The sequence below is a fragment of the Phyllostomus discolor genome, chromosome 10 (assembly GCF_004126475.2).
Source record: "Phyllostomus discolor isolate MPI-MPIP mPhyDis1 chromosome 10, mPhyDis1.pri.v3, whole genome shotgun sequence".
Lineage (NCBI taxonomy): Eukaryota > Metazoa > Chordata > Mammalia > Chiroptera > Phyllostomidae > Phyllostomus > Phyllostomus discolor.
The window spans coordinates 11,421,707-11,436,481 of NC_040912.2; the positions used below are offsets into that span (position 1 = coordinate 11,421,707).

Consider the following 14,775-nt stretch of genomic DNA (forward strand, 5'->3'; position numbering starts at 1 on the left):
AACTATGTATGTTTCAAATTATACGAATACTAAACTTACTTTGTAATTGTCCTCTACTTCAGCTAGTTCTAGTTTTACATTTTCAGCAATTTTTACTTGTTCTTTCCATTTCAGCTCCATTTTTGCAAGTTCATCAGCATATTTATTGCACTTTGTTTTCTCATCCTAAATAAAATTGGTAAATTACCAAAAGATTTTAAATCCATATACAGCCAATATCTACACAAGCATGTGTGCTAAATGTGTATTATAACACTGTTGCAACAGTATAAAAACTGAAATAACCAAATGCCAGTGGAAGATTGAATAAATCATTTTATATACAATAGAATTAACAAAGACGTCAAGATACAGTAATTGAAAACAGCAAGTTGCAAAAACAAAATAAACAGAGTAATAGTAGTTTTGTTTTCAAAGTTGCTTAACGCAATTTCACATGATGTCTATGTGGTGTTGTGCACAAAATATAAACCACATTATTAACAGCTCTCATCTCTGGGAATCAGGACCCTAATGGTATTTTCTACCATCTCTATGTCTATAATGCTGTGAGCGCTTTCATCACAGCCATGTGTTACTTTTGCAAAGTGAGGTAATAAAAATTATATTTATAATGCCACTGTTTCCGTACATTGATAAATAAAACCCTGGGACTTCCTGGCGAAGACAATCTCTAGGTTAACTCGTTACCCACTATGACCCAGAATGTTAAAAAGGAGTTACAAACACAACAAACAGGTAAATTGGCCAATTTCATTCTGAATGTTTTTGTTCAGGTGAAAGTTGTGAAATAGGCTTTGAGCAAGTCAGTGGAGAAACCAAAGTCTTTTCACCAAAGAATGCTGGATCAACTACACCGCATCTCACACTACACACAAAAATAAATTATGTAAAACCTGAGACTATAAAACTTCCAGAAAACAAGGTAGGAGAAAACCTTACTTACAAGTAAGTAAATGTTTCTTAAAACATAAAAAGCACAAAACATAAAAGAATAAACTGGTACTCTGTACTTCATCCAAATTAAAACTTTTTCTAAAAATACCATTAAGGAAATAAAAAGGCAAGATGCAAACTGGAGGAAATGTTTACTACACATATATGAGATAAAGTACTTATAGCCAGAAGAAAGAACTCTTAAATTCAGTAAGATAAACCCAAGTTTTAAAAGATCTGTACTCTTGCAGTAACAAGAAGTACCATATAAGCAACAACACCCCTAAGTCTCTAAACAGTTATGCTGAAAGGGGACAAGAAACGGAGCACAGGCCGTAAGATCCCGGAAGAGGAACTGCACAAAAGGCAGGCTCCTCCCTGTCTGGGGGCAGAAAGCAAGGCAACAACCTCCCAGGGTGGGCACAGAGAGAGGGAGGAGTTGCAAACAGGCACAAAAACACCTGACACTGTAAGTTTCACAACTATATATGGCAAAAACGATCAAACTGCAGACTTTAAATGTGTGCGGTCTTTAGTTTCGATGGAACGTTCTATACTCTCAATACTAAGTGAGATTTTTAAATATTCATCCAGAATTGTTTTACACTTAAGGAAAAATAGTTTAGTCCCTTATAAACAAGTATTTTGAACTGAAGGGTAAATTGTTCTAATGAACACTTTTACAGAAAGTAAGATCATCTGAGGCAACATAAACATTCAGTTTAAAGTCTGATTAAAAGATTACATTAAATTAATATTATTTAGAAGGGAGTAACAAAATATTTTAAGTTACTGTAGTAAGCTTGAGCTGATACATGAACATCTCCAGCTCTAAAAATTATCCCTGTTCTCCACATGCAGAGAGAAACAAACACAGAGAGGTATTTACTTAAACAAAAATCACATACACAAAACACCCTTTCCTCCCTTCTTTAAATCAGGTAAAAATGAGAAGCGTTTCCCCTTTGTCCTTTACTCTAGAAATAAATGCTACCAAGACTGTCACAAAACTGAAATATTTGAATACAGTTTAAAATAATCAAAATAAGAAACACTGTTAGGCAACAACTCATTTGATTAACGTTCCCCTTTTCTACTTTGCAAATCTTGTCACTTTAAGATGTGGTGGAGATCCCTGCTATAATATTAAAGGTAGAAGGAGCACTTCTTTTATGAAGTTCAAACATTTTTCATGTTATCCTTATAATAAGAAGACAAACAATAATATTCAACCTCAATTAATCACTTGCCCATTATCAAGAGAAGGATATTAGGTGAACAGAAATTTTAAGATCACGATTTTATACGAAGGCCTACATAAAACAGGTACACAAAATGACCACCTCTCAACATCTCAACAATTAAATGAAATAGCAATATATGTGCGCGCAAAGGCAATCCTAGGGCACTCACCAATCAAAACAATACACAGTAAACAAAGCCATTACACTGGATAAATCTTTCACTTACAGGGTGGCTAGCTTACCTGCAAGAGTTGTTTACATTTATTATACTTTTCTGTTTTGTCAGCAATTTCTTTGGTCATTTCACAGACTTGCCCTTTTGTTACAATGTCAAAATCTGACTCTGCAATAACAAAGCAAAAAAATATTATTAAAAATTAGTTTTCCCATTATTATTATTTTCCTGATAAGAATAACTTAAAGGTTAATATACTGTGAAATACAGTAAATGGGATACTGAAGGCGAAAAACATGTTTAAAAATATCCATCCATTCACTAAATAAACAAAGGACAATAATATAAACTCTGAGAATTTCTTAAATGTCAGTTTGGCCAGAATTAAGTTTGAAAGGACTGTTATTTTTTTTTTTTTAATTAGCTGAAAATTCTAAAATGGCACAGAAATTTATATAACTGAGTAGACAGGCTAAGTAGGAAAGCCATACTCTTTGAGAAAACATTGTAAATCATTTTTCCGGTCCTTCATTACTGTTACTAGGTTTTTATTAAATAAATATGGTACAATACCATGTGGATGCTACAGAAGATGGACAGACACAGAAATAGAATCCTGTTCTGTACCAGCTGACCCTAATTAAATATTTAACAGTATAGGAAATCTATAAGACATTTAAAGAGTATAAGACATCAACTGCCCAAACATTACACAAACACAAGGAAATATACTTTTACATACTCTAGTACTTACTTTCATTATTGCTAAATCATTAACATAGCGTTAAAAAAAAGGAAAAAGTAAAATCCTAGAGTTAATTCAAATTTACATGCTGTTCATGTTTTCACTGTCTCTCTGATCTGTTCTATAAATTAATTAAAATTTTACCTCACCACTAACGACTACACTGAGGAAAGTACCCCAAAGCAGCCAAAGAGAAAGAGATGAGAGACACCAAACAGGGGATTTACAAGTTATTCCTCCTAAAAGAATTAATTAAACAACTGAATGGCCAGTAATGTTTGAAAATTCCATAGATTTTAGTGGAATGTTAATTAAAAATTAATTCTTCGCCCTTGTCGTAGAGCCCAACGAACACCAGGTGATTTAACACGTGTGAATGTCCTCACAAAGACAAATACTAGCTCACACTCCTAATTTGCACACTCGCCACATGCATGACTTCCTCTTACTTTTAGACCCTTACTTTCCCTTTGCCTCAATTCCCTCATTTGACTTGATTTCTATGATTTCTACGAACTCCCTAAAATGCTTCCTCCTGAAACAAAGCAGTAAAAGTAAGTTCAATACTTTTCAAGACAGGACATGACACAAAAAGCCTGAAAGATCTTTACCTGCAGGAGGCAGTGGCTTCACACCTGCAGGAGAGGCAGCAGTAGCTGGGTCTGTGTTCATGGAGGCATCATTCACTTTCTGCTGGTTCCCCATTTTCTTTGTAAAGACATTGTTGCTGTTGGCCTATTCAAAATGTTAAAAAAAAAAAAAAGCGATGTTAAATGAATTATATTTTCTCCCTTCAATCATCATGTAAATAATAATAATCGTCAAGAAGTCTTGAAAGTCTACAAAGCTGCAACTGCCCTAAAAGCCACATCACTTTACTCACATCACAAAAAAGAAAACCTTGTTTGTTTTCTTGTCAAAACATTGATGTTTCTTTCCCTTTTTCTACCCCCTTCCTTTCTCTAAAAATAAAATAAATAAAATCTTTTTAAAAAAACACAAAAAACAAAACAAAAAAACCCCCATCAAAACACCACCCAAACAAGCCATTCACAGAAATCTCACACATTTTCTACTACAAAGTCATAATACACTTAAAGACTTGAAATCAAAATCTATATACATGTGGGTCATACTTAACGTGTAATGCCCCCCCCCACCCCGCCACAAAACCCTTCCTACGTTATCTCATGCACTTCTTGCTTCTTTGGTTTCCTTTCAGATTTCAAAAGACTGATAAAATATCATCTGTGTCATAGAGTGCACCACAAATAAAACTGTCTTTCCAGTAAATCTGGTTGGTAAAAGAATTGTGGTATCATTTTCAATTCAGGTTTCAAGTGTGTTTCTTCCCTTCTAAGACTCAATTACATAAGAAACCTTGTGTTTGAGCACAATTTGTGGACCCACATTAAAACACACAGATAAAGACAGAAACATTATCTTTGATCTTACTGAATCATCTGCCTACCCACCCTCAGGTGCAATGCAAACAATTAGCTGAGGCTTTTTCACTCTTCCTCATCCAGTGGATACAAACAGGAGGAAAGAACTCATCAACGACAACTGATCAATGGCGAGTCCCACTGTGGACGGGCATCACCGCCACAAACAGTGACCCAATAACATGCACTGAACGTTAAAGTGGAAAACACATTCATCAACTCTGAGGAAAATGGTGAAGAAGAGAGGGCTCTCTTTTCTCCCTGCTCTGGCCCTTGCTTCCTTTGTTGGTTCTCCAACAAATAAAAATTCCAGAATTTTAAAAAACTACCATTACCGCATTAGACCAATGACTTGAAACCAAGCAGAGGTAAATTATATTAAAAAGGATGATGTTGAGAATAGTGTAAATCTGATATGCAAACAAAAGTACACATAAAAGAAATACTTCACTAAGTGTGAATTCAGTTACACTCACTGACTGGTCTGAAAGCTTATTTATTTGTTTTTGGAGCCTCTGGCATTCTTTGAATTTTTCTTTGTAATGATCCGCTGCCATCTGAAGACGCAGTTTCAGGTCTTCAACTTCTCTCCTCAGCTCGTGTTCCAGTGTGTCCGTCTTCTCCTGAGAGAGAATAAACACACATTTCCTCTGAGAGAAAGATAAAAATTTTGTCATATGTAGCAGTAAATTAAAATTTCATTTTCACGTATTTCTCTCTGGCTGTTTAAATTTGTTTTGGAGTTCTGGCTACAGAGCCTTATTAGTTAGCTCTCCTAATAAATCCAGCTTTACATTCTTAAGACTAAGAGTCATTAAAAAACTAGAGAAGAATAATCCACCCCCCGAGGAGCAAGTATTACTGTTAAATAACCATAATACCTTTTTATGCAGCTAGTTAATAAGGAATTCCAACGAAGTAACATATAGCTGACATTAGAGAGTTTAATTAACAGTAATAGAGCAGCTTTTACTAACCATTAGGAATTTGCTTACAGCAGTTTTTATTAAAACGTGTATTATTTTCAACCCAGGAAGTTTCAATGACTGAAAACTTAAAATTCTCATCAGGAACATGGCTTGATGTATTTTAACACAGCTCATTCTCACAGTGAGTTGTGACGAAAAGGGAAGCCCACGGTTCACCTGCTTTACCTGGTCTCTCTTCGCGGCACCCAGCTTCAGCTCGGCCACGGCGTCGGCCAGCTGCTTCCGGACCCGCTCGCTCTCCAGGCGCGCCGCGTGCAGGTCCGCCATGGTCTGATCTCGCACGGTCACGGCATCGCTGAGCTCCCTCGTCAGAAAGGCGGCTTCCTGGCGGCTTGCCTGAATCTGCTCCTCCGCTTTACGAAGCTGCTCCTTTAAAGTCAGTGTATCTTCCTGAAGAAAGGCAGATAAACAGATTTGTAATTCAAACATTCAAGTAAAAAGCAGAAACAGAAATAATTTTTACTCAATTACAACAGATCCAAATTTTTAAATTATTATTTTTCTACTCAACTTAGATAAAGTATATAAATCTTGAAAAAACTTCAGATGTGGCTCTGTTCTGGAGCCCCCACATAACCACCCCACGCACTGGGCATCACGACCGCCGCTCTATACGCGGGGGAGCCGAAGCACGGGGAGCCGGGCGACGCGCCCGTGTTCTCAGGGCCCGGCCAGGCTGATGCCTGAACCAGGGCTCTAGTCCCCACCTCCCCCGCCCAGGTCCCCTCCAGCTGGAATTAATCTCAAAACCTCTTCGTAACTCAAAAAACTGTCTTAAAAGATGTTTCTTACAATCTAACCTAAAAAAAAAAAACCCAATATATTAATAGACCGTTACATGTTATGAATAGATTTAAAATTTAGCTTTAAAATATATTGATATGCAAATGGCAAAGATGAGGCACTGAAAATGAAAAATTAAGCACCTCTTAAAACTAAAAATATCTTTAAAAAGTTAAAATTGCCATAAAATTATTTCCTTTAATATTAACTACACATTATGAGCTCAATACATCTAGTTTATTCAACTATTCTATTTTCATCTCTGTACTAAAAATAATGTAAACTCAGAAAAAGTATAACCCACTGGTTTTTAAATTGATAGCTCCTTACAGGGAAATGCAAATGCTTATTTATGTAATGTTGGGGTGGAGAAATCTTTGTAGGTATAGCACTGTTAGATCTAATTACGTAAATACTGTCAGTTTCCAGATGTCAAAAGGGAAAAAAGGAGCGGGAAAAGGGTATAATAACACTCTAGTATAAATGACTTTTCTAATCATTTAAGGAAAAACCCCAAAACATACAGCATGACACCCCTTTTTAAGAAAGAAGGGGGTTACAAAGAGTATGCACATACACACGTGCCTATAAGCTTATTTTTGCAAAAAGAAACATAAGAAGGACAAACTGAACACTGAAGAAAACGTTTACCTGTGGGTACAGGTTAAAAAGGGTTTTTTTAAAGGAAGAGACTGAGACAGCAGAGTAAATATTTTTTATCATTTGACTTTTGTATGATGCTACTATTTTACTTTGGCTTTTGTATGATGCAACTACTGTACATATTTAAAAATTAAATCAAAAGGTTAGGATTGCAAAAACAAATTAAAATACAAATAATAAACTGAACTGTATTGTAAATTCGTAAGTATGTTAAAAATTCATTCAAGTAACTTTTGAAAATGGTACCCTGTACATCCTTAGTGAAATACAGTCTAAGAAAAGAGGTGGAAAAGATCTTAATTTTATTTAGGAGACTAATTGTTGGAAGTGACACTGACATAACTTGAATCTACTGGCGTGTATAGCTGGGTAGAAAACATAAATATAATAATGCTTTGGGAAAAGAAGGTTCTCACACTGGTAGAAGAGATATATATATAACTATGGAACAGAGAAAGGTAAGGAAGAACTCCTAAAGTACTAGATTTGAATTGAACATATCAATTTAAGTTAAAGGCTTATTAAAGTATCCAATGAAACTACAACCCCTAGTAGCAACAGTATCCAGTTCTTGGTTTCAAAATACCATTCCTTACTGAAAAAAAAGAGCTCCCTGGAAAAATGGCTAATACCTAAAGCTGTAACATACAACTGTGCCACAAAACAATTAAGTATTCAAAGCATTAAGGAGATGTATCAAAAGACATAAGTAGATTTGAAAAGTTTCCCCCTGGCTACATATGGGACGATTTGAGTATAAAAAAGACCGATGATAATGTACACTGAACAAAAAAGCCTCCAAAGACCACAGCGATACATGGAAGGGAGACAGGGCAACAGGGAACCTCTTCTCAGTATAAAAGAATCTACCTACTAACAAACGGGAAAGGAAGGGCAGATTTTCACATCGCCCTCCTGCAGCCATTACTGTGACAGCTGATGCAGGGGAAGGCGGAGGGGTGAAACACACTGGGAGCGGCCACTCAGCGGGGAGTCGGCGGTTCACGTGAGCTCGAGTGCCACCCCACAGATGACTCAAAAACCCCAGGGAGAGGCACTAACACAATGGACAGACCGGCAGACGGAACTTCAAACAAATGAGTAAACCTATCACCACCAAGAATGAAACTGAAACTGGAACTTTCGCTATGACTACAACAGAACGTACGGAACAGCTATGCCTTTTCTTGAGGACGTACGTAGAAGGACATACGTGTGTCCTGTACGTAGTCACTGTTCCGTTCTTCCAACTTTTCTTACAAGTTTAAACGTCTTCGAAAGAAAAGGCCGGAGGAGAGAAGATTAAAAATAGAAACCACCGTGTATTATAGAACTGTACACCTGAAACCCATAATTTTATTAACCAATGTCACCCCAATAAACTCAACAAAAAACAGAAAGCACCAGACCGTACGCATCTAGGAGAGAGAGCGCTTCCCGACACGGGAACACAGCTGCAGAAGCACTCACCTTACTCGCCGTGGTGAGCAAGTAGGCCCGCTGCATGCTGTCCTTCTCAGCCAAGCAGAACTGCAGCCTGCCGATCTCTTCTTTGAAATGAGTGATCATGTTCTCCTTGTTTCCATCTAAATTCTTTAACGTCTGGACCTCTGACACAAGTTTGGTGTTTTCTATTTCTCTGTTCTTCAAATGTACCTGTAACAGTGCTTGAAAATGTCAAGAATATTCTAACTCCATAACCCAAGTCCAAGTTTAAAATGCCACCACTGTTCATCTCTGGCCCAAGTCCGCTTGAGGGACGGGAGACTCTGCACTCACAGTCCGGAGACCCGTGTTCAGCCCAGTGGTTAGCTGAGCTTTTCTGCTTTAAACCTTCCACAAAGACTAGTAATTCTAAGGTCGAACACTATTCCTTGATCTCTAAAGTCTTTGCCTTTGATTTAATGACTTCAAGTTCTCTTTTTAAAAAATTGCAAATGGACTCAATGCCCAGTCAGGGCACATGCCTGGGTTACAGGCCAGGTCCCCAGTAGGGGGCGTGTGAGAGGCAACCTCACATTGATGTTTCTCTCTTTCTCCTTGCTTTCCCCTCTCTCTAAAAATAAATAAATAAAATCTTTTTTTTTCATTGCAAATGGATTTGGTTGTTCTTTTGGAGAAACATTATGCTACAGACATATTCAGATATAAACACATAATGAGATTCTAGGAAACATCTTAAGCAATTCATTTTTTGCTTGTGAAAACTGTATCACTTACTTCCTGTGTGTGCTGAAAAATACATTTGTTGATTAATTACCCCAATACATTTTCTCCAGGAACTTTGGCCATGGATACTCATTTGCTCACAACAGATATACAAATCAAACTCCATTAACTGAAATTATAAACAGTACACACATAGTTTCTACTAGAAAGGATTATCCTGCTTTGGTTAAGAGTACCACAGATAAATGAATTACCATACTTCTTGCACTCTACTCTGTAAACGTATGGAATGCTGAAAGACTAACTTCTGTTCACAGGGACCGAACATAAGTCTGGGTTCTCTGAAAGGCTCGGCGGCCCACACCTTTGCAGCATCTCTTTAAAACACCATCCAATTTTCACAGTCATTAGCTCAGGAAAGTGTTTTACCAACTCCTCTAAATTCTGATAGGGCAGCAATGGGTCATATGATCCAACAGGGGCTAGAGGAAGGAGAGAAAAGGAATCTCTCTGGAGCTCACATGAACAACCTGGATGGAAAATTCTGAGGTTAAGAATGTCTTATCAAACTCAGTAAGTGGAATCTCCTTGCTAAAGTAACACAAAACAAAAATCCCTAAGGAAGAGTTTTACTTCCAATTTTCGGGGTACACACAATACAGATAAAACACTATTCAGAGAACACTTGGTGGGGGGTGTCTGAGAGTGCACGCAAATAGAAAAGTTCGATGTCACTCTGATCCCAACTTCTAATGCTTATAGAAAACCAAAGCTATCAGAAGAGTGTAAAAGAGTAAATCTCCAAGACCCTTTATTCTTGCCCTTCTTTCCTCCCTGCCAAGGCCTCTGTCAAGGACTTGTCGTTCAGATGGACAACCGACACACAGAGAGTGTTTGCAGAAAGTGCAGGAAGGTAAGATACGGGACAAATAATTTAGAATAGAAAAGAAAAAATAAATGCTGGATTTACCCTAAAATGTGGTTGCCAACCCTCTATAAAATACCCAGGTGCTGTTCTCAGAACAGAAGAGAGAAAGAAAGGCAGGTGAAAGGTGACAGGGTTATTATTATCCTCTTTCCAAACTAAGTCATTCTAGGTATCACGATACTGGCTTACTTCTCAATACTAAACAGTATATCTTTAAGGATAAACTTTATTTATTGCTGAATTAAAATGAAGACACAAACATCCTATTAATCTTATTATCTCCTACTGTGCCAACGGAAAAACAACATGGAAAGCATTTAATTATCCAGAGAAATAAAGCCCAGGTCTTCTGGCAACAAAACTGAAACATTCTCACTGAAATTCATAACATTAAATTAAAAATTAGTACAGATGCCAAATTTCCACTCAGTTAAAAACCTGCATTTGAGGTGGTTTGCAAAAACATCATTTAAGTGGTAATCCTGCTGCATGCATCCATTCTTCCTCTGTATTACCTGTTTTGTTTCCCCTTTCTACAAAACCTTGTTAAAAAGCAAACATTTCTGCAAACCTTTTCTTAAAGTCAAATCATAAAGTCACCCCCCAGTGAATCTTCAACCATTTTTCTTCCTGTTTTGAAGTGGTAAATACACACGTGCTCACTCCAACTCAAGCAGCTGTCTGACTGTCATGAGCAACAGACTGGTTCTCACCCACAACAAGCGACACTTCTCCATCCATGCTCTGCTCTAACGTACCCTGCCCCACAGACTCAGCATTCTTACCTTTTAAAAAACCACCACCACCAAAAATAAGAAGAACACCTCAGTGGCAATACAACAAATCATATTCTAGTTTCTCAGTACAAAGAGTGACTCTCAAATACTGACTATATGCAGTGTTGTTTTTATCTTTAATCAAATACAAGCATCGTCTTTTTCTAATCTAATCAAGAGATGAGATATAACCACATTTATCCAGATAGTACTGATAACTCAGAATGTTCTTGAAATTCCTCATCTGCAACTACTAGTAGGAACTGCTTATGAGCCACTTAAGTCCCAATTTGCATCTACAACATGACTGACAATTAGGATAATACTTCTGAATCACTGAAGAAGAAAAGGAAGAAAAAACACAAAAGGTAAAATGTCTGTCATCAGTGAGAGTATCCTTTATGAAGTGACAGTCCCTGAAGACTAGTCCGAAAGCCAAACTCGAAGACGTGGATGTTCACCGCTAAAATCCAGTGAGACTCTCCTTAAGGTCTAGTGTTCCTCCAGGAGGAAGATAACTGGGTATATTCATTCTGATGAACAGGCACCCTGTCACCATTAAACCTCTTTGACTTATTATACACTATCTGCTAAGTACCTAAAATACTGGAAAATTCACTTCCTGAAAGTTAACTTTTATGAACTATACACAATGCAGTGGTTTTAAAATCCATCTTCAAGTCCTTGGATACTCGTCTCCCCCAGACATGGGGCTTGCGCCCTCAGCTAGGCCAGGGGCCTTGCTTCAGTGCACAGCTTTGGGGACTAGCTCATCACATGCACTCCGACTTCCTCCTCGCCCTCGTGCACGGCTCCCACTGCAGCAGAAGTTGGCTGCCGTGTTAAGGACACGTCATGCCACTACTGAAGAGACCACACAGCAAGGAACTGAAGGGTTTCCTGCCAGAAGTCACGTGAGTGAGCCACCGTGACGGCTAATTTTCCAGTTCCCACAGAGCCACTAGGTGACTGCAGCCCGAGCCAACACCCCCAACTGCAACTGCACAAGAGAACCTGCGCTGTAACAACTCGGTGGAGCTGATCCCAAATTTCTGACCACTGAGTAAGTGCTAGGGTAGCTTCTTACACAGCAGTAGATACATAACCAAAACAGAAAAAATAAATTACCTTATAAAGCTCCTTCTCATCCTTTTCTGTCTTCAGCTGATATTCAAGTTGTTCTCGTTCACACTGTGCCTTCCTGAGTTTGTCCTTCAAACTGAGTAAGGCAAAGTAACATTAACATAAAGAAAAAAAACTATTAAATATAACATTTTTAAAACATAAAAACATCTGTTAAAAATGTCAGAAATGCCCTGGCTTGTGTGGTTCAGCGGACTGAGTGCTGGCCTGCAAACCAAGGGGGGTTGCTGGTTGGATTCCCAGTCGGGGCACGTGCCTGGGTTGCGGGGTCGGGTCCCCAGCAGAGAGCGCACCAGAGGCAACCACACCTTGATGTTTCTCTCCGTCCCTTCCCCTCTCTAAAAACAAATAAATAAAATATTTAAAAAAGAAGTGCCAAAAATACCTGTCCAACTCAGTTTCCTTTTCAATCGCTTTATTCGTCACTAACACAATATCTTCCTCAAGCTTCACAGCTTTGGATGTAGCATAATTGTATCTCCTCTTAAGTTCTTCATTTTCCATTTTTAAATTTTCTGAAACTTCAGTAAGTTCCTTAGAAACAACAATAAAGTATTTTGAGAAACATAATTAGTAAGACAAACACACATCTTTAAAAATAACCTATGTACTCTTGAGTGTTAATCCCACCTTTGTCCCATCAAAAGTTTATACGACTAAATATTAGACCTGAAATGGTAACGTTTACATATTAATTTACATATACTAAATTAAACAATTTTCCCTGCATATTTTCCTACATCCTGTTTGTTGACTTCACTAACTTCTTCACCAGAGGGGCAGAAAACAAAAATGAAGGGAAAAAATTTTAATCAGTCATTATCATTTTTCACATCTCACTTTTCAATGTTACCCCAATGACAAATCAGGTTCCACACGACACTACCGAGGTGAACACTCGCTCCTTCCAGCACAGAGCACTAGTCCAGCTGGTAATTATACTGACAAAGCAGTGTTCCTGCCACAGTGCCTCAGAGGTATGAACAAATATTCAAAGAAGCCGAAACAAATATAAAAATTAAGCCGAATGTCCTAAGAGTCAAGGCAGGCACATATGATGAGGTTTTATTAAATTTTAATATTTAACGTACCTGCTTTAAAAGTTCAAATAAAAACGTGGTTCCTTAGCCAAAGGGAACACCCTGTTCCTACTGCAGGACACTCCAGCTGCAGGACTCCCAGTGTTCCCCAGCGTAAACCTGGGAGAACGGCTACGTATCTTCAACTAAAAAGGCTAAAGTTCATTCAGGCAGAAGACCACACATATTTATAAGGAGATTTAAAGTTATACACATTGTTTACCCTGTAACTCCAAAGAGCAATCCCAAATAGAATAAGGCAAGAGAAATCTTTTCAGAATTTAAGCCGTTTGACAGCATCTCTGCAGAGGTGTGCAAAATGCAACCACTGCACGGGAGCAGTAAAACTGTTGAGAACCACTGCACTCACTAATGGTTCCGTTAACAATTACTAACTGCGCAGGCCTTGTTCAAGAATAATGGAACAGACGCCATCCTTAGGGAACTATAGGTCAGTGCTGTCGACAGACATAGTACGATGCACCCGGTTAGTTCTAAGTGAGATGTGGAATCACGGTCCGTTTAAGTCTGTCAAAACTAACAAATTACTTTTCTTGAGAAAATAGTGAACAAGTCAATGACTAACTTATAGCTGTCTTCTACCATTCTCTTCAGCCACTAACTAAAATCCCTTTGTGTCTCTACTGTGATAAATCGCACTGTGTTATACTTACACTTCTCTTTTTCTTGGCTCAAAAAAAATGCACCAATATTAACTAGATGTTTTTAGGGTGACTTATAGAATTTCTCACATCAAGGATTTTAAAATTCTGTTAATACAGTATTTCATTTCACTGAATTCTGCTTTTTGGAAAATAACTCCTTTATTCTATTTTCTCCTTTTCAGTGTTTAACATTCCTAATTGTATTTCCAACCCCTACCCTCAAAATCAATCAAACACTCTACAATCAGGTGTTAAGCATCTAGAAATAGTTGTCAGGCACTACCATCATCAAGCCTTGTGCCAAAATTCCAAAATTTCAATCATTTACAACATAAAAGCAACTGTGGCTGAAGGCTGACAGAAACTGACCTGTTTTTTGTATAAATATCTGACTGCCACTTCTTATTCAACACAGTTTTCACTCACTTTAACTGGTTCAATTTTTGGAAAAAGTGGGTTTCAGGTCACGTACCGTGTCAACCCCGATCAGTTACATCAGACACAACTAACCTTCCGCTCGGCCTGCAGCTGGTCACACCTTTCTTTTTCCTGGTTAAGTTCTCTTTCCACTCTTTCAACCTGTTCTCGAAGTTGTGTTGTTTCTTTCTCCAGAACAGCAATTAACTTCAACAGTTCTTCTTTTTCTTTCATGGTTTTCTCAATTTTCAACTGTGAAATAAAAAATTTAAATTTAAAAAAATGTTTTACTGTATTTTCCATTACCATTTACTGTCCTCCATATGTTACAAACTATTTTCCATTTCAAAAAAACAGTAAAGAAATTCACAGAAAGAACTGTTTCGTATACTTTATGTCAATCAACCTTGTTTAGCATTCAGGTAAAAAGTTCATGGATCATAAATTTAGACCTTCTTTTGGTCGGGCAAAGAAGAAATATTAAAAGTACAAAATTTTACTTGGTACATAATTTTGTTATGAAATTTCACACTAGTCACTTTTCAAATCAGCACTAAAATAAAGCATAAAGTTTCATAAATGACTTGACTCGGGGCTTTTCTCATCTTGAATAATAAT

The 14,775-nt window shown here is 37.5% G+C and overlaps 1 protein-coding gene across 6 annotated transcripts in view; it reads right to left on the minus strand.

Moving 5' to 3' along the window:
* TAX1BP1 (Tax1 binding protein 1) overlaps nucleotides 1-14,775 on the minus strand; it is a 49,064-nt gene that overhangs the window by 16,284 nt on the left and 18,005 nt on the right. For 4 of the 6 annotated variants that reach the window (XM_036010460.1, XM_036010459.1, XM_036010458.1 and 1 more), the window contains exons 5-13: nucleotides 14,251-14,409; nucleotides 12,382-12,530; nucleotides 11,982-12,072; nucleotides 8,451-8,636; nucleotides 5,700-5,924; nucleotides 5,022-5,168; nucleotides 3,712-3,835; nucleotides 2,423-2,526; nucleotides 40-165 (exon numbers count right to left, since the gene is read on the minus strand). In XM_036010460.1, the coding sequence (XP_035866353.1) occupies nucleotides 40-165; nucleotides 2,423-2,526; nucleotides 3,712-3,835; nucleotides 5,022-5,168; nucleotides 5,700-5,924; nucleotides 8,451-8,636; nucleotides 11,982-12,072; nucleotides 12,382-12,530; nucleotides 14,251-14,409 (1,311 nt within the window). The remainder of the gene's footprint in view (nucleotides 1-39; nucleotides 166-2,422; nucleotides 2,527-3,711; nucleotides 3,836-5,021; nucleotides 5,169-5,699; nucleotides 5,925-8,450; nucleotides 8,637-11,981; nucleotides 12,073-12,381; nucleotides 12,531-14,250; nucleotides 14,410-14,775) is intronic. The other 2 variants (XM_028525574.2, XM_028525577.2) reach the window with 1 other exon arrangement.